At 39.2% G+C, this 27,727-nt stretch overlaps 1 protein-coding gene across 1 annotated transcript in view; it reads left to right on the top strand.

Annotated features, from left to right (window-relative positions):
• Nucleotides 1-27,727, top strand: part of NELL2 (neural EGFL like 2) — a gene marked incomplete at both ends in the record, with an annotated part of 153,865 nt that overhangs the window by 50,996 nt on the left and 75,142 nt on the right. The window contains 3 exons of the mRNA XM_084262534.1: nucleotides 11,269-11,360; nucleotides 14,674-14,776; nucleotides 17,767-17,895. Coding sequence (XP_084118660.1) covers nucleotides 11,269-11,360; nucleotides 14,674-14,776; nucleotides 17,767-17,895 — 324 coding nt within the window. The remainder of the gene's footprint in view (nucleotides 1-11,268; nucleotides 11,361-14,673; nucleotides 14,777-17,766; nucleotides 17,896-27,727) is intronic.

Consider the following 27,727-nt stretch of genomic DNA (forward strand, 5'->3'; position numbering starts at 1 on the left):
TCAGCAACGACTCTGGCCTTGAGCCGGCAGGTCTTTGCTCTCTGAGGCTTGCAGAAAGCTTCTAGCTGCTGCTTGCAGAAGCCACTCCTGCAGCCTTCCTCCTCCACCAGAACCCAGCCACACAAAACTACAACAGATAATCTGCACTAAAGAAGAAATTTGAAACATAATATTGGTAATTATTTCAATTGAGAATTAAAAATATTTTTATATGGGAAATTGCTGTAAGGCCATGCTCTGCTCCCCCCTGCTCCTCTTGTAATCTGTTTTGTTGAGACTGGAAAAAGAACCTGTTCTTTTCCATTATTTTTTCATTATGTTCTTACCAGAGATATAACAAAATATAAAATACCTGCGACATATTATTATTTTATTTTATTACCAGTCCAAATAAAACGTTAGCATATGTTAGATATGAATATTTTGGCTTTCAGACAGCTGGAAGTGGACAGATTGGCAGTGTTCCAGTCTAATAAGTTACTACCCTGGCTTTAATAATGCTGATTTCGCCAGAATTTGCTTAGTTAGTAATGAAAGAACAATAATTTTGAAAAAAAATGATTCTATTTACAATTATAAAAATCAGCTAGAATATATATGTGGGTGTTCGTGTGACTATATGTTGATTTCAATGTGTTTGTTCTCACCACAAATCTGCACCTGCATCATTGGATTGTGGGTTTTTGTGTGGTTTGTTTGGTTTTTTTTTCCTGGTCCCATATCCAGGAGCACATTACCAAATCAGCAGATTGTAGCTGATGTTCTAGGTTCAGCCTGGTGCTTTTCATCTGTAGATTTTGCTAATTTTTGTAGTACCTCTAATGATACATACGGGGCAATGGGTGCAAGCTACAGTGTAAGAGGTTCTATGTGAACACAAGGAAAAATGTTTTCACTGTGAAGGTGACAGAGCACTGACACAGGCTGTCCAGAGAGGTTGTGGAGTCTCCTTCTCTGGAGACATTCAAAACCCACCTGGACATGTTCCTGTGTGACCTGCTCTAAGTGATTCTGCTCTGGCAGAAGGGTTGGACTAGATGATCTTTTGAGGTCCCTTCAAACCCCTAGCATTCTGTGATTCTGTGTGTGAGTGGGCAGGTGTTCTGAAAAGAGCAGAATTTGACTTTAGCTAAAAACACCAAAACGGCAGGTTTTGGACTGGATCACAGAGAAGTAACAAGTTGGATGCAGAGGGCACTTCATGGAACTGAATAGAGCAGAATATCAAGACTCTACCAACCAAACAAGAGATTCATGACTTGTCGCATCCGGTACAGTTTTGCAAAGACCGGTTTACATCTGACATACTCTTATTTGTAACAGGATTGCCACATTGGCAAGGGTCATCTGGGTAGAAAATTGGCCTAGGAGAGGCACTGCTAAGAGCGTAAAAGAAGGCACATAGCTTTCTGACAGTACCTGTCATGTGAGATGAAAAAAAATGGAAGGTTTTGAAGGCTGAAACTCAATAAATAAAACACTGAAAAAAAACCCCCCACCACAAAACTGTCAATAATGTGATCTTATTTCCCTGGCAGTCTAAGGAAAGGATGGTAAAATATGTGTGAGGTTGAGTCAGTGAGAGTAATATAAAATGATGTATACTGTTATTCTTTATTTGTATTTTTGTAAAGATAATGATTTAAACCAGTGGCTTTCAGTCTTTTGGGCTGTAGAAGTTTGTATTTTTTTCAGAGGAAAGACATAGTGAATAAAGCCTTCTGCTGCTTGGTTTACTACTCTTAGCCACTACTTGCAGATATCTGAAGTGTGATGTATAGACCTCCAGGCTGTTATCGATCACTGTTTCTACATCTGTCAACTCATAAAATATATTTGGCTTCAAATAATGGCCCCATTGTCCCGTGTGAGGCAGAACTTTAAAATTGAAATCTCAGCAGATATGGCATGTAAGCCCTTTCTCATTCTTTCCTCATCTGTTCCTTTCAAAACAATCACTGCAGTCCTTTTTATTTGAAGAGGTAGTTATTTGCTTTCTTCACTGTATCAGGCACAGCACTAGATCTACAGTGATTCTCATGTTTTTGTATCACCATATCTTTGGCAATATCAAGAACATTTTTACTGATTTTTTTGCTCTTTTTTTGAGTTTTTATCCATTTCCACTAAGAAGAAAACTCTGTGTATGAAAGAAAACTTCCTGTATGGAGTAGCTGACTAGTACTTCTTTCCTACTGGTTGTTGAAATGTTTTCTCTAATTTTCTGCTTGGAAATGAAAATTCTGATACTCCCTTAGTAGCTCTTGGAAAGAGTTAGGTAAACTCTTTTCAAGTATAATTTTGACTGGTTTGCCAGATTTCCTAATTGATTTTATAATTGATGACATTTGGTTAAAGTCCCTTAAAATTATTTGTCATCTAGACCTTTTTTTCCCCTGACAGATGAATAAAATTTGAAGATATTAGGTATGTTGTTTTGCACTGTTGTATGGTGAAGAAGAGCTTTTTTTATCATATGTATAGTAGTGTTAGAATGGTATTACAGTGACATCATTGTTTGCTGTAATAAATTGGGCCAGAAAATGCCTGGTTTCAATTATCAGATTTCCCCCCCCCCCCCAATACCCTGAAAGCAAAACAAGAAAATATGCTTAAGTCATCTGGAAAATAGACACATACCTGTTATTTCTAATAAGTCCATGCTTCAAGCACTTTGAAGGTAGGGAACATGAGCCAGCATGATTATCCCTATATCATTTTTACTTCGACAGAGATGTAAATTCAGGTATCATGTCCATAAAATCTTTCTTCAGGTTATATTCATATTCACCAAAGTGCAGCATCCTCTCCAGACATCTTTTAAAGGCTTGTGGAGAGGGTGTTTGTTTTCAGATCTTTCCATCATGCCAAATCCAGAAGCTTTGTTAGATCTTCCAGACACCTAAATGAGAAATCAAATCTGAGTATAGCATAGAAGAGATAACAATCTCGCATGTAGTTGTTATGAAGTTCTCTGTCAGACTTCTTAATAGTAGTAGAATATGATTTTGGAATATTTAAATCCTGTCTATGGTCTTCTGTGGCTCTGTTTGTGTAGAATTGGTAGTATGGTCTAAGCCCCTAACCACATTTTTTATCATTTTACTGATTTCACAGTGTTTTGTTGCAGAGTTGCTATGAAGAAAAGTGGGAATAAGTGAATACATTTTAAAAACCAGAAAATTAAGATAGATATATAAATAAATAAAGGAATCGCATCCTCATTTTCATGCTTCAGTTCAACCCATCTTGATTCACACATTTGTACCTTTGCTCCCATTTCCAGTATGACATCTTGAATCCTGTGAAAATGCGATGGAAGTAACAGGTCGCTTCTTACAGTGTGAGCAAACATATTCAGAATAATCTTGGCTTGTGCTGTACTCTGAAAATTGGTCTGTATGTACCTTGCAACTCTAGCTTACTGTTTTTCTGTGACTGGGTTGGAGCATCAACAGATGCACTCTGGAGAAATTAGCGATGACAAAGCAGAATCTGTGAACATCTGCTCCAGCTACTTTTCCATTTTTAATTATTTCAAATCCTGGATTTGCTTTAGACATGAAGTATTGTATTGTCTGGGAATGCACAATTGGTAATACTAACTTCTGGGAGCGTTGAGGAACATGGGTGTGATGTTAAGTGTACGTAGGTTTCTATTTAAAGTTGGCTGTTGAAACTTTCCAACTCTTGGTAGCAACTGACTTTTTTTTTTTAGATTAGTTTTTGATTAAATGTTATTTGATAATGAATGTGAGAGTGAGTATATAACAAATTTGGAAGATGATTTGCATTACTGACTTTAATCAAGATTTCAAAAAATGTGTTTACCTTGCTGCCTGTGTTAAAAAACCCTTTTGCCGAACTAATGCTAAGGACTTAGCTTAGGAACGTTAAGTAGAGTTCTCTGGAGTGTTGGTGATTATGCCAACTAATCCTGTCATTCTGGCTGAAGACGGGTCTCAGAAGAGGGATGGGAGGATGGGCAAATTCCTTATGCAGGACCAAAAATGAATGGAGGAAGAGCTGGGAGTGTGAAGCCCCATTCAGTTTCTGTACAGAGCTAGATGCAGGTGCTTTGAAATAATTGAGATCTAACCACAGCAATAGATGTGGTGCTTCATCTGTTCACTAATCCACTCCCAGGAGCATCTAAACACATTAGAGGGGCCCATGCCATAATGCAAATAAGGCATACGTGATTAGCACTGTAATATCCAAGTTAACAAGAGGCATAAACGCAGAAAAATGAAGCTACATGGTGCTGTGTCACAAGAAGTCGTGCCTTCACTGTGTAGGTTTGTGCTTGTGTTAAGTCACAGTGCAGAATTTCCAACTAAAGTGTCTGTGGAAATTGCGCTGTGCCGAGGAGAGTCTGGTTGAGAATGAGAGCATCGGCAGGGTCTCTGAGAGTCACTCAGGTATGGGTGTAGTCTGTGGGTACTTAAATAGCAGCAAATTTTTGAGCCTGAAGCCGCTTGGAACGTCTACATCTTGGGAGCATGGAAATGTTGCTTCCCAGTTATGTTCACCCAAATAAATGCCAGATTTACTATTTTGTGGTGAACTGACTCGCTTTGCTGTTTGCGTAGGATGTTTTTTAATGCCGTGAAATGAAACCCCGTGAAAATCTCTGAAGGTGCTGCCACCATTCAGAGGTACTTGCCTTTTCCTGAATGTGCTTTACGTGGTTTGTGTCCACAATGCTGCAGAAAAAAACCACTTCACCAGTCACGTGCAAAAATGTGACTTTGAAAGTTATGCATAATGGGTGCACACTATTTTTTCCTTACAAATATGAAAAAAAAAAAGAGAGTAGTATCCCAAAATGCTTTATGTCTCTCCCCATCCATCTCATTTGATGTCTTCGTGGAGCAAACAGTTATCCCACGTAAGGGCTGTTGAAGGAGTAGGTTTCCATGGGTGATCTTATCTTACAACATGTCAATGGAGAACATAATTAGCTTTTTATGTAGCAAATTGAAGGTGGCGGGTGATAACTGTTTACCTTGTGTACATTTAAAATAGTGACTCAAAAGTGTGCAGGTCTTTAGCAGTTCTTCATTACTTTCAGAAATTCCCAGCGCTTAGTCCTAATAAATTGACTGGATTTCGTCTTGCATGTGAATCTCTGTGACTTAAGGCTTTCTGATGGGTGGTTGTACAAGCTGAATGTTATGTACATGTCATGAAGTAAAAGGTGTTTTAGAAAAGTGGTTATTTGCTTTTCTACACCATACCATTTTTCTCTCAAGAAAAGCTTTCAGAAAACCACCTTTTACAGTTAGTCCAGCAGTCCAGCTGAGAGAAAGGGAACTGAAACAGAATTTTCCCTGTCATTAGTAGCTGTCAACAATTGATTAAATACCTATTTGAACCTTTACTTAGATGATTATGTCACTACTATTGCAAATGGTTTATGTCTGGAGTCCATCAGATAATGTCTAATCCCACTTTTATGAGGATTAAGCAGACATGTAATGTTTGCACTGGAGTTCTTTTGGTCTTGCAGACTGTTGTGCTATTTATAAACCTTTAATATGGTACAGTGGTCATATAATTAATATTAACTTTAATTGTTTTTCTTCTCTTGACACCCTCTAGGGCTTTGTCTTGGCATTTTAATTTTATTATTTGACATTTATGCTACAAAAGTTGTTTCAGTGTCAGATGCCCAACAGTTAATTTGGCTGGGCATTTTGATCACATTAGTCATGCCCAAGTTTGCGAAATCCTATGTTTAGAGTCCAGAAATATTTCAATTCTCTTTGACAAGCAGAATATGGTCCCTTGCTCTAAAGACAAAGTTGTGCATGTCTGTCAGTAGAAATATGTTGGCTGCCATGTTTACCCAAGCTTAAGTTGCAGTCTGGGTAGCAATAATGCCATTTTTAAGAGACATTGTCAAGATCAGATCTTTGCTTAACTGGAGACAACCACACAGTTGCTTTGTGCTAGGTGATGTCCATTGGCTTTGATCAGTTGCAAACTCTTTCCCAGACTCTCTGTCCTGCAGCTTGCTTTAAAACTTTTACTTCATCTGTCAGGTCTGTTTGCCTCAGCTGTCAGCAGAGTTTTTAGTCACATTTTGATGTGCTTTTTCAGTGTTCAGATTGCTTTTTTAGTCATTAAGAATGCCTCAAGGAGCCCTCATTCTAGCGCTCAGATTAATTCTACAGAAGACTTCCCAGCAAGAGCACATGTGATAGATGAATTATGTCATTTCCCCATAGTAGTTTATGCTAATATAGGAAACATGAGAGGTAGGTAAAAGAATTTATAATTTTAAGATCGAGTCCTTGCCAATGTGACTAAACAGCCTGCTGGTGTTGGGAGGTGGCTCACACCACAGATGCTCTTAAATGATCACCAAAGTTCTGTGGAACTATTTTGGGTTTCCAGTGTAATAGAGACCTTTAGCTTCTCCAGCTAACAAGAAGTAAGATAGAGAAGTATTGATTTTTTATCATTATGAGATTTCAAATCAGATTTTCTTTTTTCATCTGAGGAAGCAGAAGCAGATATATGCAGCTTTTCAGCAGTGATTGAGTGGAAAAATTAGCGATATGTTTTCCAGACTGAAGTGTGGAATAATTTTTAACTGTGAGGGAGATGTCACAAAATGAAGCAAGTCTCCAGCCTCACTGACTGCAGCGAGTGAGGAGCTTGTACTCTCCAGAAAAATGAGTAAAGAAGAAATGATGCTTGAATCCTGCAAAGACGAATGAGAAAGGGGTGAGAGCAATGCCTAGCAGTGGCATGGCAGTCAAGAGAGAAATTCAGGAAAGTTGATGATTATCTCTGTGTGTATTTCTAAGGATAAAGCCACAGAGTGGTTTTGCACTATTTAAGCTTGCAAAGTAGGATTAATGGGACTTACACAGTGCCTAAGCATTGATCTCTGAATAGTGGAAAGTGTAGTCAAGGCGATTCCAAGGAGGAGGTTGGAAGATTAAATTAGTTAGATAAGTATTTTTTATTTTTGTATGCTCAACTTGAGTGGTTCCACCCTCCCCCCCATTCCAAACCAGTATATGTGAGCAAAGAATGCAGCCACATAGACTAAATTGCCAGATATAAATTGTTCGTTCATGATTACTGACAAATTTTACAAGACCTCAAGCCACATGTGCCACTCTTTGGGCAATTATGAATGCAAGAAAATAAAGTGGTTTGAGGAGCTCACCAATGTGCTAAACCTTCTGCTTTCTCTTGGTAATAAATCTGAATCGAAATCAGCTTAGACACCACAGGGCAGTGTACACACATTCCTCAGAGGAATGGGTATGCAATCTAGATTGCGAAGGTGGTAAGTACAGAAATGAGAAAATGTACTACATGACATCCTGTGAACTCAGTGAATGGAAGGCAGGAGTTACCTGGGTCATGAATTTTGCACGGGCATGTTCAGAAATGCAGAGGGGAAGTGTCTTTTGGAGGGCCAGTGGGAAGGAGAAAGGATTGTGGAAGAGAAGTGGTGGTTTGACAAACTGTTGATAATACACTGAGCCAACACAACAGCCAGCTGGCTCCTGAAAGATTCCTTTTGCTGGATCAATATGGGGAAGAGGTCATGTCATCACAATGTGTTAAATAATACTACAGGGAATGGTTGTATTATCACTGCACTTGTGTAAATGTAAGCAGATCTTGCTAATAATTTTTTAGACCCTGTACTAATGCCTATCAACGTAATATTTGATCACCTTCTGTATTCAAATACATCAAGAGTAGTCAAATTTCCTGATAGGTTTTGTAAACTTCCTGCTTCATCTTCTTAGAAACCCATGGATAATATACATTGCTTTATGTACTGGGGGGAAAGTGGAAGTTTGATGGCAAGAGGAAATGGTTGATGTAATTCAGCTGTAGATGAAATACTACATAGGCAATAACTATCAAGCTCTGGAACAACTAATCATCAGGTAATTTCTTGACTGTGACTCAGTCTGTCGAATGAAAGGACTTAGGAAGATGAAGGATGATATGTGTCCCCAGAGAGATACCAATCACAAACTAATCACAGTATCCTGGGAAGCGTCTAGCCAAGCAGAAATTAAATCTTCACTGGACTTTCCAATTACACAGTTCTAGTCCAGATGTTCATGTTGTTGAAATATCTTTATTTCTGAAGGAAAATAAAGACATGAAACACCACCATCATGGGATGTATACTGGCTATGACAGTTGCTGTCAGGAAGTGGTACCAGACAGATACCAGTGGTATCTGTCTTGTTAAATAAACAGATACCAGTGGTATCTGTCTTGTTAAATAAACATGGAGCCAGTGCTACAGGTGTAGATAAGTGTCTTTGTGGTTTTTCCAAGCTCATTTGGCTAAATTAGCATAGGTGAGAAGAGAAAAAAGGATAATGCTCTAAGTTACAACTTCAGAGTGTTCTTGTTGCTTTTTAACAAAAGGAACTGCCCAAATATGGTGGAATCCTTCATATTTTAGAGAAAAATAGCAGGAGAGTGTAATAATAATCCAGATAGTGTCAATTTATATAATTTTAAGAAGAAATATCCTTTTCAAATGTAGTCAATGAGAGCAGCAGTCCATTTTAGTTTTTCAATTGGGCACTTATGTTTGTTGGGTTTTCTCTTTTTTCTTGCACATAATGTGGTCACTTGTATAGGCAGGTCCCTGATATCTGGGGGCTTTGCAAACTTATTGGCAAAGCAGCAGCAAAAGCCAGTAGTTAGAAATGTTTATTTAAAGGAATTCAATGAATGAGATGCAATTTTCTTAGCTGCGTGATGGCCAGGTGCTGTGGTTGTGGAGGTGAGGATGTGAGCATTAGTTGGAATCTCTGGGACCTGCACAAGCAAGCACCTTGAAATGTTCTCTGCTGCCACTTTCTAGCCTATGTGAAATAATCTTCCAGTCTGTGAAGGCGCAAGGGAAAGGGGCAAAGGCTGTTTGGGAAGAGCCATCTTTCACAGCCCAGAATTTTTAAGTTTTTCTATTTGCCAAGACTTTATGGAGGAAGGTGGATTTTCTTGCTGAAAGCAAGAGTTTGTGATAGTGCATCACTGCATCACAATGATTTCATATGCCAAAACTTCTGAAGGCTGTTGGTAGAATCAAGAAATAACTTCCTGATCATGATTTCACACTAGGCTGGATGTGTTCTTTTGATGTTTTTTTCTGTGTACATTAATTTCTAAGTTTCTCTGAAGAACCAGAGGTTTGTTGCCATTGATAAGGAGATTGGATTCCGTGGTCTGTGCTTTGAGGTAGTATGGATAGATATATATATATATTTTTTTTTTAAAGATGCCTGGGTGGTCTTATTCATATGTTAAGAGTATTTTGGCTTCAGGAGAGTGTTTTCTTCCAAGATAGAATGACAGCGATTTTCACTTCTTTTGCATTTGCTGTGAACAGGCGTAGTCTGCCTATTGGAAACGTGGATGTGTTATCCACGTGTCCATTGCCATTGTGTGGTCCCCAGGCATTGCTATACTTGATTTTTTCCTTTCACGTGGAGTTGTTCTTATAAGCCTGAAATGTATGGAGTAAGGGAGAGGACTATAATATATGAGTATTTCAGTTTAGTGTCATGGCCTTTAATACATAGGAGGTGATATATATGACTGGATGATTACCTTGTCCTGTCTGGATTCAAGATCTGCTAGTAAAGATTTATATAGATTTCCACTCCCCCCTACCCCCTTCCTTCTAGATGAGTTTGTTTTCTGGGAGAGGAAAGAAGCACTGTATTGAGCTTTTTTGACTCTTTGTGACCTTTCTTTGTGGATGTTGTAAAAACTCTCTCCTTCAGTTAGCCCTAGGACTCTCCCCTTGACTCTCCTGTGGCGCTTTTCTGGGCTTTCTTTATTAAGTCTGACTGCAAACTCTGCCATTCATGGGATTTGGAGTCATGCAATGTGCTGTGATATTGCTTCTTGAAATGCTGTGCAGGCTTATATCACACAAGATACTGTATAAGATATTATAACTTATATTTTTGAATTTGAAAAAGACTCACTTTTTTGTCATTCTGTCCATCATGTCTTTTTCAACATCAGTTCCAAGAGCTGACTTTTTACATGCTGACAAAGTAATAAGTTTAAATAATTAAGGAACTTCAAGTTAAAAAAAAAAGTGAGGGAGCATTGAAAGTAACAGTGATGGTAATTAATATAGGTCATGCAATAAAACCTCTTGTATTTTAAAACTGTCTACAAATTGTAGTCTGTTTAAATGGAATAGGTAAATATCTGTGAATGAATTGTAGTATAATTGATTTACATCTCCAAATCAATGATTAGCAAATTAGACCTCTAACATGTAATCTAGAACTTGCAAGTGGTAACCTACTTCTGTTATTTAATGACTGTGTGTACTTGATGAGCCCTGACTGCATCCTAAGCAACAGACAGGCATCTGATTTTCTATACCTAGCAGTTACATCACTTAGCCTTTATACTTTGCATAATGTAATTGCAGTAATAAACCCTTTTAAGGAAAAAGAGAGTTTGCTGAGAAGATACTTTATGTAGCCCTTAAATACTGAACAGGAACTTTAGTGAGCAATGCAGTATGAGGTACTGTAAAAGGCAGGACTGGCAGGGCACAGGGTGGCACTGGGCCAGGTTGTGGTATAACAAACACTGATCAGGGTCGGGGGGAGGATGTGTCATTCTGTCATTTGATCATTGGAGACCTGATCCTACTTCTGTTGGGGGGGGGGGGAAATAACCAAAGACAGTCATTGAAGGTCAGTTCCTGTGCAATAAAATTAATTTATTCTAATATACTTCAGAAGTAATAGTAAATAATGTGGACAAGCACGATAGAAATACACAACATTTAAATACCCATGTGAGGTGATGAAACATCAAAGGGCTGGGATAACAAATAAATAAGTGACCTCAGTGACCACCCTTCATCATGTAATGTTCCTCTTCTAGAAAATGATTATCTATTAATACCTCTTGTGCTACTCTCACATCTCTGTTTTCCCTTTTGGCCAGAGCTCCATATTGCTTCAACATCCTCCACCTACTACTTATAAGTGCTTTTCTGCTTCTTTTGTAGTATTTTTTTTCATTCTCTGACTTTTTTTTTTTTTTCTCTTGAGATCTCCAGATTCCTGCAGGTGGGTTTAGAATATTCTTGCACCTGTCTGAATTTTTTCATTGTGAAATGCAATTGTCTTTAAGAAAGTATCTTGATTCTATAAGCAGAGTGGTAACACTTTTTTACAAAATCACTGTGGTGTGTGTTTTTGTTTTATTTTTTTCTATTTTCTCCTGAAGCGGTGTGCATATTTGAAGGCAGAACGTACTTTGAAGGACAAAGAGAAACTGTGTATTCAAGCTCAGGGGACTGTGTTCTGTTTGAGTGCAAGGTAAGAATACTGTTGATGGAAAAAGAATTTCTTGCATGTTAGAGATATCAAAGTCCCACTGAAAGAAGCAAAATACAGACAGGTCTGCCTTAGGAAGTGGCAACTGAAAAGACATCTAAAGGGTCCTGTGTTTATTTTGTCTTACTGAGTTCCACATGAAATTTTGCAAATAAATTTACTTTGCATAGCTGCAAGCTTTGATTATGCAGTTTGACAATCAAACTACATTCTTTCCTCCTTAGGTATTGTCTCCATCACCAGTAATAAAGCCCACCAGACTTCCTCATATTTCCACTGACATATGTTCAATGTTACTGCTTAAAATTATGTGCACAGGTCTGAGAGATGTACAGATGTGATGTAGGCATAATTTGGAATTCAGGATAAATCTTAGTAGAAAAGTTAGATGAAAAAGAGGGAAAAAAGCTGGCATGTTACACCAGGTGTCTGGTAGTATTTCTAGTGATGGAAATTAGGTAGGGCCATTTTTTTATTTGTAAACAGAACACATCTGATGCTAAGTCAATCTTATTCTGCTGCAGGAACTGCATTGCTCTTCAGAGCACAATTGTACTTTAAGAGCAAAATATACTCACGGGGCAGCTGAGTGGTGAGAATTACACAAACTGCTGCAGAGGGTCCTGTGTTGCTTCTCCATGATGGGGAAGAGTTCCCTCTGGTTAGAGAGATGCATGCTGTGAAGTGGAGTTGAAAACCTGAACACCTATTCTGTAGGGTAGAGAAAGAGAGGGGAGTAACTCATCTGGCCGTCTATCAGGCTGTTTTTCTGGAAATCTCAGAACATTTTCATACAGTTGTGAAAAAGTGTGTTTTACAATGAAGAACCGGGGAATGTTATCATACTGCTGTTGATTTTAATCTTTGTTGTTGATTTTAATCTTTGTGAGCTTAATTCCTGGTGTAAATGTTTTGAAACCCTTTTGAAGAAGGAAAGGAGAAGCTGGCCAGAAATAATTTTGGATTCAGCTGTCTGCTTTTCAGGACTGTGAACTCATATTTTCAGCATGACACCTGGGACATGAATTATGTGACTCGCCGATGGATGCGGTTAACAACCATCAGAAGTTGCGTGAGGTTGCCTCATATCTCTTGCAGCTGGCGAGCGTGATGCTCTGTGAACAAAATGCCTCTGTTGGCAGCACTACTCCGTATTTTGTGGATTATACTTGTTCTGCTGGTGGGCTGCCTGTCTGTCCTGGTAGAAATATTTAACAGCAACTATTGGCCAATTCAAATGCTGCTTTTTCAAGGGCTGATTTACATGCTGTTTCTGCTGAGCAGCCTTGTGAATGACAATTCAGAGCAGAAAATCCACACGCTGGAAACTGTGTTGGTCAGTTAGGAAGTCATAGGTGGGCACTACTTTATTACTACCAGAGTTCTTGTAAAAGGATATAATTAATGATTTCAGCTCAAGAGTGGCACAAGTACTGATTTTGTGCTTGAAGGCTTATAATGATGTTATCAAGGGAATGAAGGGAATTTCTTATTTTTGTCCACATATAATTCTAAACATTTTTTTGGTTTGCTTGACTGCTGCAGTGGTGCCTGCTATAGGCAGTCACTTTTCTGTTTGAATATTATAAAACAAGTGTGACAAATTATCTTCCATATTAGGATTTTTAAAAGAATTAAATGCAATCCAGACTACTATAGTTGATATTATTTCTATCAAAAGGGATTTTTTTTCTTTCTTTTGTGGAATTGCTAGGTTTTGTTTGCCCTGGCACGTAAAATACCCGTGGCTGGCTTCCTTTACTGTTTTATCAGATTAGGGTTGGTTTCTCTATCATCAAGACTGTATAAGGTAAAGTTTGAGCAGTAATTTTGATATTAGCCATTATGTTCATGTTTCATCTTTATATTTCATGCATAAAGATGATTTAAAATGAAATGCTAGACCTGTAATAATAATAATACATACATACATACATACAATGACATATTGTCCTGGTGTCGGCTAGGATAGAGTTAATTTCTTTTCTAGCAGTGGATGGAATGCCGTGTTTAGGAGTTAGGATGGGAGCAGTGCTGATAGCACCCTGATGTTTCTAGTTGTTGCCAAGCAATCAAGGACTTCTTCAGTTCTTCATATTTCCCTACTAATGAGAAAGGAGGGGACGCAGCCAGGACAGGTGACCGGAACTGGCCAAAGGGGGTATTCCATGCCAATTCCGTCATGCTCAGTATAAAGGGGGTCTGGTGGGAGGAGGAGTGGGTGGCTCCAGGATACACGGTTTTTGGGGACGATCAGGTTCTGGAATAGTTCTGGGTGGCATGGCCTGAGTTGTGGATTCGGTGAGAAACTGCATTGTGTATCAACAGTTTCATATGTTTTTTGCTCTAAAGTCCTGTTAGCATTGTTATATTTATCTTTCTGCTGTTCTAGTAAACTATCCGTATGCCAACCCGTAGGGTTTTGGTTTATTGGTTTTGGGTTTTTCCCCCTTTCCCTTCCCTTCCCTCCCCTGCCCCCAACTTCCCCCCCTCTTCCTTTGAAGAGCAGGCAACTGTGTGGTGCTCGGCTCTCAGCTGGGGCAAAACCACAACACATATGCATGATTTTAGGCACTTTTCTTGCATGCAGCAAGTGAGCTCATATTTCAACCGGATTGCTAATTTTAAGGCAGATGCCTCTGAGGAACATGTTGTTATCCCTGTTTTTCTGTCTTTGTGGTACCATGACTAGAGCACTGCAAGACACATTAATTAGCACTCAAGGGACCTGAAGGTGTTACATCTGCAGTAGCTGGCTTGCTAAGGCAGGCATTTCATGTGGTCAGACTGCAGTGATTGTGTATGACCTGCACTAAGTGCCTGAAGATACTCACATACCGTCCTGGAATGTACCATCTTCCTTTAGTGTTTCTACCACAACATTGCGGGCAGAGATGTTCAAGTTTGATTTCACTTGCTGTATAAATACCAATCTGGTTTAGAGTATTGGTTATGAGGACTCTTGATTCTGGGATCTTCTGCCTTGGTTTTTCAGAAATAAGCATTACTCTTTCAGGCATAATTTTAAGACAAACTTCTGAGGCAAGCTGCTTGACAGCTAAGATAGAAGAATGAGAGTTGTTGCCACGCTTTTGCTTACTTGAAGAGGTTTGAGTATAGGGGACTTCCTAATAGTTTTGTTGCACTACATTTTACTTTCAAATGTTTTTTAAAGGTATCTTGAGTTTGGCATAGGTAGGTTTTTGTTTGTACATTATAATGCTAAAACGCCACTAAAGTTATAATTTGTTTATTTCTTATTTCCTAGTATTAATCCATTGCCTCAATTTTACAGGACCACAAAATGCAGCGTATTCCAAAAGATAGTTGTACAGCTTTGAACTGCCCAGAGTCTCAACAGATCCCTTTATCTCACAGTTGTTGCAAAATCTGTAAAGGTAAGGTGATAATAATATATAAGCTCAATGCAATTTTCCATTCCCATAGCTTATATGGGCTTTTTTCTAATTAGGAGACTCCTACCCATGATAATCACTGTAGATCTAGGGAAGCTAAATATATATCATCTACATTGTGACATCTGAAAATTGTTTGTGCAATGGCTGATAGAGTAAATTCTGTGAAATATGTTTATGTGTTTCATTCTAGCCAAAAAGTCAGAGAAATCATCTACATAATCAGTGATTTTTTACCCTTCTCCCACTCCAGCATCAAAACAAAATGTCCATGTTCACCAGCATCTTTCTGAGATGCTTTGAGATGTCTCTTTCAGGGAAATGTTTGTGCTATGCAGTTGTTCAAGGACTGGAGTAACTTTTTTACCTATCTGGAGTTGTAGTCTGTGTCTAGGAGCAGAAGCTCTGGGGAATATTTTTATGCACTACCTATGTTGTTGTGTTACATCCAGAGTGATCCTTACCAAATGCAAAGTACTCTGTGTCTTGATCCCACTCTTTTGATCTGGACTAATACCAGTATCTTCAAAGCTATGAGCAATTGCATCTTCAAGTGGCCACGTCTGTTCCTTCTATAGCCAAATAACGATAAATTCATACCTGGCATGAAAGAAGATGTTAGACTCTTGGAATGATTTTAGGTATAATTCAGTGAAGAGTGTGGATACGCTTGTTTCTCTGCTACTCAGCACAAACACAAAGAATATAATTAATGACAGCAAGCAGAGAGATAAGGAAGTAGAAGAAAGGAACTTTTCTTAAGTTGATAGGTCTTGAAGTCTATCACAGTCAAAAAGGATTTTTTAATGATAATTTTCTATAAAATCTTCAGTGGCTTAGAGAAGAGAATTCTGTTTCTTGTGCCTGGTATAGCTGGAAAATTTTAATATGTGTCAGATAAGTGTTTTCTGAACATTTTAAATCCTACCTGAACCATGCTAGCTTGGCCTCTCATGAGCTTTGGAGCTTATTCTTTAAACAAGAAGCAGCCATACACTATTATTAACCAGCATGTATTTTATTTATTAATACAGCTAATATGTAAATGTTAAGACTCTTAAGAAAGCAAAAATGTTCAGTAAAAAAGCCCTTACCCTTTCTGGATAACATGTACGTTCTTAGTTATGTAATGCCAGATCTGATACAAACCAGTCCAGACCAGGAAATAAAAAAATAAGACCCTTGCTTTTTCATTACCTTGGGCTTCGGTGAGGAAGACAACAAAAAGGCAAAGGGTAGAAGTCACCATGGGCAGAGGTTTCTCTTGGCACACACACTTCTGCTGTCATCAGTGAGTACTGAAGACCCTCTAGTGCTAGTAAAAGTGTAGAAATTTTTGTGTCTTGATGTCCTGTGTTGGATAACAGCACTGTGGTAGCTACAGTGAATTATAATATTTAAGTAACATTATGTAAGCATACCTCTAGGTTATAAGAGGACAATCCACAGCAGAAAAGAAAGAGAGAAAAAACCCATCTCCCTCTCATATCATAGTAGGTCTGTGATGTTTGCTTGATGACCGTATCACTGGGTCTCAGCACTAAAATATTCTACCTTTTTGGGCTCTTCTGCTTCTCTCATCTTGTTTTGTGCTTGGTTCATGTTGCTTCACGCTGTTTCTGAACTGCCCAAGTGCAAAGCATCTCTCTGACCTGACCTTCAAGCAGGTTCTCCTCATGGGCCTGCTTGTAGTGCTCATTTAACGTAGCTTATGTGAAGTTAAGGGTAGAAACTCTTTCATAGCAAAATGTGAAGCAGAAGCCAGGTGGAGTGATAAAATAATCTTTACTGCCAAAAAATACTTGTTATTTTGTCAGGGGTCTGTATTGCAGCCTGCTTCCAGCTTGCATTCCAGAGCTGTTGCTGTTACACTAGTCCTGAGCCTGACCCACATTCCCCACTTCTCCTATGGGAGATTTTGAGCCAAGACAATAGTTATTGGAAAACAAGAGTGAAGTACAGCTGTTTGACCATGTCCACGAGTTCAGTTAAAGCAGGAATTTTGAAACAAATAAAGTTGTTGAGGAAACAACCAGAGAAAATCTTCACAACTTTATAGACAGGTGTGAAAATTATGGAAGCTTTAAGTCAGTTGCTACAACCAACTTGAATTCAGTTTAATAAAGGATGGTGTTCAGCAATACAGCAGCATTAGACTTCAGGAGAGGAAAAATAAGGAATTAAAAAAGAGCTTACAAAGTTGAAAAATTCAATCTAAATCTTCAAGCCTCAAAAAAAGCTTCAGAATCTTAGAAATTCATAATTAAGATGGGAAACAGTCACAGTCAGGAAAAATTGAAGGGGTAAACCAGGAAATTAGGAAATAGGGATCATTAAAAGGTGAAATTTTAAAAATAAATTTCTCTGAAATGGCAAGGGTGATGCAATCAGGGCAGAGTATTCAGTCAGTGAAGTTTGAAAGGAAGAAATTGAGCCTCGAAAAGGGGAAGAGAAATGCAAAACAAGTCAATGTTAATCAAAGACTTCTGGTTAAATGTGGAAGCATTTTATAAATACACTAGGGAACAAAAAGTGCTAGGAAAAGAAGTAATGCCACTAGTAAATGCCATACTGAGTGTCTGAGCACTTTTATAAATGTCCAGACCAAGATGGGGAGGGGGAAGAAGAAGAAGAAAATGAGGAAAAATATATAATTAAGAAGTGTCCTGTAAAAATACTTAACAATGACAAGGAGACAGTAAGGGGATTTACACAAGCCTCCTATCCAGCTGCCTTAGATCAATGCCATAACCCGAAATTGAATCGAAGACCTAGAGACAGTCTGTTCTTCTGGCCTTTACTACTCCTTTCATCTGTTTCATGCTTGGTACAATTTATTTTTCTATACCTCACAGACAATAGAAAGGTATTCTTTGACCTCGCTGAAAAAAAAGATAGGACTGTCTGTGACAGGGATGTTTTATAATCCCCTGCATTCTTTTTAACCCTCAGTCAAATTTGTTTCTGTGCAGGCCATGACTTTTGCACTGAAGGACATAACTGCATGGAGCATTCTGTCTGCCGAAACCTGGATGACAGAGCTGTCTGTAGCTGCCGAGACGGCTTCCGAGCCCTCCGGGAGGACAATGCCTACTGTGAAGGTAATACCTTGTATAGATGCTTAACTCTGCTGTGTAAATTGCTGTGGGATGAATGTATTGATTCATGAGTGTCAAAGGGATAGGCCTATTAAATGCAATGAATTAGATATGCAGCATATCAGTCAAGTAAAATAATGATATCTACAATCAAGTTCTTGAGTTCTTTAAAAAAAAAAAAAAGAAAAAGAAAAGAAGAAAGTCTGAAATATCTGATCAGTGTCAAAGTGGAGAGTTAGTGTGGCTAAGGACCTGAATTAGAAACATGCTTCCATAGGAGTTTTCCTTTTATTTTTCTCATGGTATTCAGATATTCAGGCAGCCTAAGAGTCAACCATTTGAATAACATTGGAGCAACGTTTAGTTTCTCTTTTCACTGCTGCTTGTTCCCATTCTCTCTGCCCAGGAAGTAAGTACATGCTATAGTCTAGATACTAGTATTGTTAATCATACTAAGTAATGGCTTATTATTTGAGCTGCTCTTTTGCTATCAGGGAGTAACAAGCTCCTTAATCAGAAGAGAAGCCTCTATAATTTGTGTCTTTACAATCAAGCATAATCCTGTGGAAAAAAAACCAACAAAACATCCCCAGTCCAGCAGCGAGAGCCAAAGTCCTCTTAGCTTTTGTGCTTACTGTTGCTCTTCCTCCTGAAAACACTGATTCTGCAGACACATATTACTTGTGTACTATCCAGCCATTCTTACCATAAAGCTTAACTGTTGGCAGCAGGATGGCCTTTGACTAATGAGCCTGCTAAATTGAAAGTAAAGTATATATGAGTACACTCTAAGGTACTCTGAAGTCCCACCTAATATCTGGATTGTTCTCTGGTGATGCACAATTAAATGGGGTGAATCAAAGGCTTTTAAGACTATTCCTTTGGCTGACCTCTGCAGAAGTTAATGCCTGCAGCTTACATAAGTTATTAGCTGCATTAATGTCAGTGGGAATGCTCATCTGTAGATTTAGGTTTGAGAATTCATGACTGTTTTCAGGAAAGGAGCATATAATTAATTCAGCTTTTCACACTCCTCTGCTTAATGTTTGTGGTAAGAGTTCTGATGGAAGCCTGTTTTGAGCACAGCTAAGCATTGCAAACTAAAAAATCCCTTGCCCTCATGTCCCAGCAGGCATCTGACATCAAGACCTGCTGTATAGCTTGTTCTGTTTTGCAACATTGGCCACTTTTTATCCCATTGTTCCTGAAGACTATGCTGAGGCTTAGGCTGTGGCTCTGTGTTTCTGGGAACTCATCAGCCTTTTCCTTTTGAGGGGAGTTATGGTAAAGCAGGTGCTTTAAGAAGGGTTTTTTTTTTTCTGTAGTTCTATTATTACTGCTGAATGAAAGAAAACCAAGTTATGCTCCCATAGTGATCTTTATATCACTCAAATCAGAGTCTGTTGCTATGTTTTTAACTTTCCAGGCTTGTCATAAGCAAAATAAAAAAGAAGCTTTTTGATCAACATTGGTGGTGAAATGTTTAGATGATGACACAATAGATACCCTATGTGAGACCACTGCATTCATGTTAGAAGTGGATTTACCAGTTTGTGCTGTGCCTGAACTCAGTGTGATGACTATTTGAGAAGTTTTCTTGACCCAATTGCTTCTGTATGGGCAAATGACATTGTTTCTGGGTGTTAAGTATTATTCCACTTAACTGCTTTCAAAAAATTGCAGAAGTGTATAAAAGGTTGGGTCACATAATTCACATCATCATAATAATAATTGTATTAGTATGTTTGGATGCATTAAATGCTGTTTTAAAAATGTGTATGATTTAGGGCTTGATCCGGGAACACTTGCTCACCTTGAAGTTAGTGGGAACAAGTCCCATTAGGAAGATGAGCCACGTGAGCAGAGCTCATGAGCTTGGGTCCTTGCCAGACAAGGTTGTCCCAGCCAAGGGCAAAGCTAACTCAGCAGACAAACCATCCTAGCTTTGCTGCCAGCTCTGCACCATAGCTGCAGTGTAGACTTGAACTATGCACACTTGATACACGGGGTCCAGACCTGGCTGTGGCTGGGCATCCCTGACTGCATGTGGAAGAAGGGGAAACAAGGTCACAGATTGAAACTTTAGGATTGTTTTGTGGAAGAGGGAGGAGCAAGGGGCTGAAATACCTATGCTTGTTCAGAGTTGTGCATCCTTTTTTCCAGCCCAAATGTCTCTCTGAACACTGAGTTTTTTATTTCTGGAAAGAGAGTCTTACCTTGATGTTAAACAATGTAATAGGAAAGGGCACAATAGCAATAGTGTAACACCAAGGCTTGTCAGAGTCCTGTCCCTCATCTTGAAAGGCTGAAATGGACGCAACCTCCCTTTCTCAGCACATACCCCTTCTTCATTCTGCCATTCTTGTGACTTTAATTACAAGCAATGCCAAGTGTAGAAATGTCGAGTTAACAAAAAGCCTTTCAGAGAAGACTTTTTGTATTGGCTGGAGCCCATGGGTGTGATAGCTGATTCTGTGTTCACACTTCACAAACTTCAGTTATACTGCAAAATTGGATGTAATTGATTCTGCATTCGAGCCAAACTTCACTAAATACAATCCTGATTTGTGCCTCAGCACTGTCAAAATTTGAAGAATAAACAGAAGTAATGATGCTCCCACTGGCAGAAATTCTCCTTAAGGTAGAAGAACAAAAATAAAAATATTCAAAGCTGTTTTTAGTGTGGGTCTATAAAAGCTGCATAAATTTGATCTGAGTGATGGAAGAGTTTGGCTTCTATCCTAGAAAGAACTGGTGCTTTTCCAGCACCAGTGTGATGTCTCTAGATAACTGTTATGGCGGATACCTTTCTGTTTTATAAGAATAATATTTGTTAATATTTATGTCACATTTAGTTTTCCCATGGAGGACTGTTAAAAGCAATACTTAAGGAGTTGGGATTTCTTCATTTACGTGCTGTAAGCATTATTCCAAGCACTCTATTTTCTGCCTCAGGTTATTATGCAGTTTGAGATACCTTGTGGGGAGGTTGGGTATGGATTATGCTGTGCTGCCCAGGTGTAGGTGCTTTTGAATACAGCATCCTTGGTGTGTAGCCTACCTAACATCAACATTTTACAAAAACAGATGTTCTGATGAAGTGTAATTAGTTTTTCCCAAAACAACAGCTGCAGTGCTCTTAGACAGATGATCGCCCTCATGGGGCAATAGGTTACGTGATGGGATGTATTTCAAATTGTGTTCAAAGCCCACTATGTTTGTGGTGGTGGAGTCAAGCTGAAAAAGTTTTTAAGAACAAAGTTTGTGACTCTTGGCTATCAGAACATTCTGATGCATGTAGAAGAATGAAGTATACTTGTATTTCAAATAAGATGGGTTTGCAACTAGAGTGCTGTGGCAGCTTTAGGTGTTTTTCTCAGATCCTTGAATCTAAGCTGGTTTTAGGCACTGTTTCATGCACTTTTGGTGATCCTTGGAAGATGTGTGTGGGGAAGAGGTGTTACTTGTACCCTTTGGAGACTGCACTTGGAAGGAATGCTTGAAGTCTGAGTTTCTGATTTAATAATAGTACTCAACTATCGCGGTGCAAAATCTGATTTCACTTCAGAAGTGTTGCCAAGGATTGCTGATTAAATAGAGAGGAGAGTAGGTTCAAGAAAGAAGATGGGAGAGTACAGCTAATTTTTTGTAAGCACCAGGACTGAACATGATCTGAGAAAAATGGGTTATTTGCTTTTTCATCAGGAGGTTTTTGCCTGATGCAGATACCACTTTACATTGTGTACTCATTTTGGCCAGGATGGAGTTAATTTTTTTCATAGGAGCCTATATGGGGTGTTTTAGATTTGTGACTAGAACAGTGTTTACAACACAGGGATGTTTTAGCTATTTCTGAACAGTGCTTGCACAACGTCAAGGCCATCCTGTTTCTCACTCCCTCCCCTAGCCAGGAGGCTGGTGGTGGCTTAGAGATTGGGAGGGGACACAGCTGGGACAGCTGACCCCCAACTGACCAAAGGGATATACCTGCCCATATGATGTCGTGCTCAACAGAAAGAATGGAGGATAGTCTTTATAAGCTGTCTGTTGCTCAAAGATTGGTTGGGCCTCATTCTGACAGTGGGAGTTGGAGAGTAATTGCTTTTAAATAACTTTTTTCCCCTTTTACTTATGGGTCTTTATCTCCACCCATGAATGTTTTCTCACTTTTGCTCTTCTGATTCTATTCCCCATGTTATGTATGTTTGCATAGAAGCATTTAAGCTAGCTTACTGGCTGGAGTGGCTGGAATTCCTTTGTACTGCACTTCAGGGGCTCTCCTGCTGACCTATGATCTTTGTCCTTGTTCTGGGCTTCTATTCCTGGCACTGGCATCAAACTAGTAGGAGTGGGGCAGACTGAGGTTCTCTTCCACTGGCAACTTCAGCTTAAAGGCTTCTTCACCAGCTTGGCATGTCTGTGACTGAAGATGATTATCCCTTTCTCTGACAGATGGAAACCATCAGCCGCCAGTCAAAGGAAAGTCCCATGGTCTAAGTAGCTGAACCCTTGGCTGTGGCACCAGTCCCATAAATTTGTTGATAAAGATCTAGAGAGATAGAGTCCCCTGTAATGGAGATAAACTCCATAGTACCAAAAACTCCACTCTATTAAGTCATTTGGGTCTTTAATAACCAGTACTGGGCTATTAGCTAACTTTGCTGTCTTCACAGTATGCACCATGTTTTTTTGTGTGAGAGTCAGCAGCTCTACAGTAAGGGACATTTTGGTGAATCTAGGAAGGTTACCCAAGCTCCTCTCTTTTTTCTAAATGAGTTGTGGCAATAGTATTACTTATAGCTAAGAAATAAAGATTTTCATCTTCATCAGCTGGCAGTGTTTGAATTATTACCTTGTCATTTTGGGTTGGGTTGGAAAACTGAGCAAGCAGAAAGAAAAACTTTAACTCCAGCAGAGCAGAACATTATTTCCAAATCACTATTAAAAAGTAATTAAACATTATTAAATTAGATGAAACATTAATATTAATCAGTATTGATATATTATCAATTATAATTGTTTTTTTTTTTTCCAGGAAAGGCAGTGTCATCTTATTTCCATCATTGTTTTACTGAGAAATCTAAATATGATGAATTATTATCAGGCCAGTTCTAATATGTCAGTATGTCAGAGTGGGCCAAATCCTTCTTGCCTGCCATGACTCTTATGCAAGAAGATAATAAGGCATCTAACTAACTTAAAGAGTACAAATAGTATCCCTGACACCAGCTCATATAGCATGCTGCAGACTGGGATACAGATAGTCCCACTGCATGTTTGCATGTACAAATTGCAGGATGTGATTCAGTCTTATTTGATTTTAATTATGCATATGGGAAATATGTTCAGACTGATTTTATCATCCACCCATAGCCAGGATTGACACTGATGTTGTTATGATTAAAAAAAGAAAAAGGTGGAACTAATCATATAAGGGAGCCTTTTGGAAACACTATTTTAAACTTCTCTGTGCTGCCAGTGGCTGATAACAAGATGCTTTCTGTGCTGTTTTCCACCAGCAATAAAAGTGGTGCTGCATTTTGTTTTTAAATGAGAAATTAAGGTGGAATTTTTCCTAAAAGTTACTTAAATCTGCAACCTCAAAACAAAAAAAGAAACTAAAGCCTTCATTTTGTTCTTGTTTTCTTTTATCTCCAGTTTTCACTAGTATGTGGGAAGTGGCTACTGAAAGAATTATGTGCCATCACTGAGCTGAAAAGTACCTAAAGCCAACTGGTTGGTTTTCTTTCACGTCTTATAAAACCTCAGGCTAAAAGTGCAACACATCCTATGATTTGTAGAGGCTGGGTCCCCAGGATCTCAAAAGACACAGAAATGCCTGATATTAAGTCATAATGAATTTAAATATTATTTCATAAAAAGTAGAGATTAATAGCAGCCACAGTGATTCTATCTGCTGTGGTATTTTAACTAGTGTGGCATTGTTTGAGACAGATGATATTATCACTTATTTCTCTAAAACTGGCAGGAATCTACTGGATAGCCTGTGGAAATACACTACATATTTTAGCTCCTACCCAAACTCCAGACACAGTGTAACCCACACACTGGGGCTTTATCATAGCTTACAGGTACTGTAACGTACAACTGAAATGCCTCTATCCATACCTGTGTAGCATAGGGCATAAACAAGAGGAACTGGAGACATGGAACTCTGCCTAGGAATGGGTGAGGAACCAACCAAAAGCTTATAGGTCAGTATTAAAGGGAAGGCAGGGACAGGGGACACTATAGTGGGGGTGAGGAACTGGAACAAGTTGTCCAGAGAAGTTGTGGATGCCCCATCCCTTGCAGTGTTCAAAGCCATGTTGGATGGGCCTTTGGGCAACCTGGACAATTGGACAGTGTCTCAGTCAATGGCAGGGGTGTTGAAATTAGATTATATTTGAGGTCTCTTTCAACCCAAACCGTTCTATGTTTCTATGAAAAACAACTCTCTTTACTGTTAGAAATTATATTTCTGTAATGCCATTATGTTGTACTGTGCCCTTTCAAAGCTGTGTAAAGCTTCTGTCATGGAATGTAGACCTTGAGTCACTTTGCCTTTATTTTAAAAGTAGTTTTTGTCCTAGTAGCCCTCTTTCAGGCTGAAGATGGCAATTATTGAATCAAAGATCAGTGATTTAAAATGATGCGAAGGGAAAAGTGCCAAGATGTTTACAAAATCTGTATGTGTTATATATGCATTTTAATTGTGGGCAAGGAAAGAACACACCTTGTGCGAGGTACTAACAATTAGTATTTATTTCCAGTCTAACTGATGCTTTAGCAAGCTAGTCAAAATATAGCAACCTCTTACTACTTCAGTTACAACAGTGCTAATACTTATAATCCAACTCACCCAGCTTCTCCTAACATAATAATTCAATAAAAATCAATAGACACAAGTAGCTGCCCATTTTCTCTTGCCCTCCCTATGCATTGCTACAGCGAGTTGTCCGTGGCCCAGGCTCTTTGCTGGGAGCGGCATGGTAGAGATGTTGAAAGGTTAGTTTATTTTTTTTTTTCTTAGTCGTTGTGTATGCTTGATATTTTTTTATGTTTCAATTCAATACATGGAGTATTTGTATTGCTTGGTGTTTGTAGTTGGTTCATGAGGTTAGTTATATTGTGATTCCTTAGGTTTTAGTGCTTTTCTTTTTTGGGGGAGGAGAGATGCACAACTGCAGAAAGGTAGGCAAATATAAAAGTAATAGAAAACCCCTGCAACAAAAAACCTGTTTCAGAGGTAGATCACGTACACGTGACCATATGGTAATTTTGCTGTTGGAGCTAGGCCTTTTACTACCTATTGGTAACACCAATGGCACAGGGCATTATATATAAGGAGAAACAAAAGTCAAAGATTATCTACAGAGGTTAAACATCACAGAATCACAGAATTGTAGGGGTTGGAGGGGACCTCGAGAGATCAAGTCCAATCCCCCTGCCAAAGAAGTTTTCATAGAGCAGTTTGCACAGGTAGGCGTCCAGATGGGTCTTGAATATCTCCAGAGAAGGAGACTCCACAACCCTCCTGGGCAGCCTGTCCCAGGGCTCTGTCACCCTCACTGTGAAAAAGTTCTTCTGCATGTTGGCATGGAACTTCCTGTGCGCCAACTTGAGGCCATTTCCCCTTGTCCTGTCTCCACAGACAACTGAAAAGAGGCTGGCCATTTCCCACTGTGTCCCACACTTCAGATATTTATAAACATTAATCACATCCCTCTCAGTCTTCTTTTCTCAAGGCTGAACAGTCCCAGCTCACTCAGCCTTTCCTTGTAGGGGAGATGCTGCAGGGCCTTAATCATGTTTGTAGCACGTTGCTGGACTCTCTCCAGAAGATCCCTGTCTTTTTTATACCAGGGAGCCCAGAACTGGATAGAGTACTCCAGGTGGGGCCTGAGCAGGGCAGAGTAGAGGGGGAGGATCACCTCCTTTGACCTGCTGGCCATGCTCCTTTTAATGCACTCTTTTAATGCTCCTTTTAATGCACGCCAGGATCTTGGCCACCAGGGCTCACTGATGGCTCATGGCCAAGTTGTCATCCACCAGGTCCTTCTCTGCAGATCTCCTCTCCATCTCCTCATCCTTCAGCCTGTACTGATACAAGCGGTTCTTCGTTCCCAGGTGCAAGACTCTACGCTTCCTTTTATTAAACCTCACCTGGTTTCTTACTGCCCAGCTCTCCAGCCTGTCCAGGTCTCGCTGAATGGCAGCACAGTGGTAGTGCAGTCAGCTTAGATAAATAATGTGGGAGATTGTGTGCAAATACACAATTTTGATTGAAGTTGATGTTAACATCCCTTGTGGAATATGTCACTTGGAAAAACTGCTGTGCTGTGTTTGATAGAACAAAGCAAAACAAAATGCAGTGACTGACTGGAGTAACAGTTGTAGTTAAACCGTTGGCTTGCCTGGTTATGGAGAGCTTAGAAAGAGTAGTGGGAGGTGGGAGGAGAAGGAGCAAGGGCTGTGCCAGAACCCTGAGTTTTTTATCCTCTTAGCAGGTGAGAACTGGTTGTAGCTGAAAGTGAAGTGAGCCGGAAGAGAACAGGAGCTTGAAAATACAGTCAGAGGAAGTGGGAGAGACCCTAGTATAAAAGCATTTTTGTTGGAACAATGAACTAAGGTTAGGTAGAAAGTAGGTGAGGAAGGAAAGTGGCAGAAGCTTGATGGCAGAGCTAGAAGGTGAGAAAAGGCTATTGGTGGAGGGAAGACAAAGAGAAAGAAAAAGGACAGAACTTGTTTTCCTTTGTGACCCTGTCCAGGATGCAGGACAAGTTGTGTTGGTTTTAAATCCATGTTTACCTTTTTCAAAGGTAATGGTTGCTCTGATTCTTCTCTTCTTCATTCTTCCTCTTTTGTAGTCCCTTAATCGGTGAGTAAAGTCTTCTGATCTTGTGATGCCCTTTTTCTAGCTCAGGGACCAGATAAGAAAGTCTCAGCCTTTCCCAGCTTGTGTATGAGTCAGGTCAGTAGTAATAAAAACAAGAACCTGAAGTCCCTTTATGGTGACCACTGTTGCTGGCATCTGGCCTTGGAATTCTCAAGAGAAGCCCGAGTCTTAGGAATGGTAAATGATGCTCTTGCTCTTAGCAGTGGAGCCTTCAGGTCAGGTTGAATGTTTGCTGATGAAATTGTGTAGGAGAGGAGGAAAAACAGGTAGATGTGGGGTTTCGTGTTTACGAGCTGTCAAGACAGAATCATTAATTTTAAAAAAGTTTTGGGGTTTTTTGTTTGGTTTTGGGGGTTTTTTTGTTTAGTTTGTTTTTAAATAATAGGTCAAATATGCTCTTGTGTTCAGAGCACTTTTTGATGTGAAATATTTTTTTAAATATGCTTTTTATACTCCTATTTGCTATCTTCCTAGGTACTTTAGTATTATCTGTTACAAATATCCTGCAAGAGGGTATCCCTGCCCACCATATACTTCTAAATGTGTCCAGTGAGATCGCTTATGCTAAATATCAGAGTTTTAAAGAAGATGACTGGAGGCAAGACACTATGCAGAAAGGATCCTCAGTTCTGGAAACAGCCTCCTTTCCTTACAGCCCAGATTTACTGACTTAGTACCAGACTCATTTGTTCTGGCAGGCTTTTGTGGTAGATAAAGGCAATGATGGATAGTGAGGCCTAAGCAGATGCTTTGTTTGTTAGCATGAGGCTTTGGTCAACAATGATTTATAGATTGCAGGTCAAGTTCTCATCTTATTAATGGGATTGTAAAACATAACTGGAAATTTCACTCTAGGGTAGCAAATTCATTAGGGTCCAGGGGGAAGAAATACAGGGAAACTTTTTCTGTGTGATAGGTTTTGCATTAATTTTTGTT

Source organism: Gallinula chloropus (assembly GCF_964237585.1).
Source record: "Gallinula chloropus genome assembly, chromosome: 1".
Lineage (NCBI taxonomy): Eukaryota > Metazoa > Chordata > Aves > Gruiformes > Rallidae > Gallinula > Gallinula chloropus.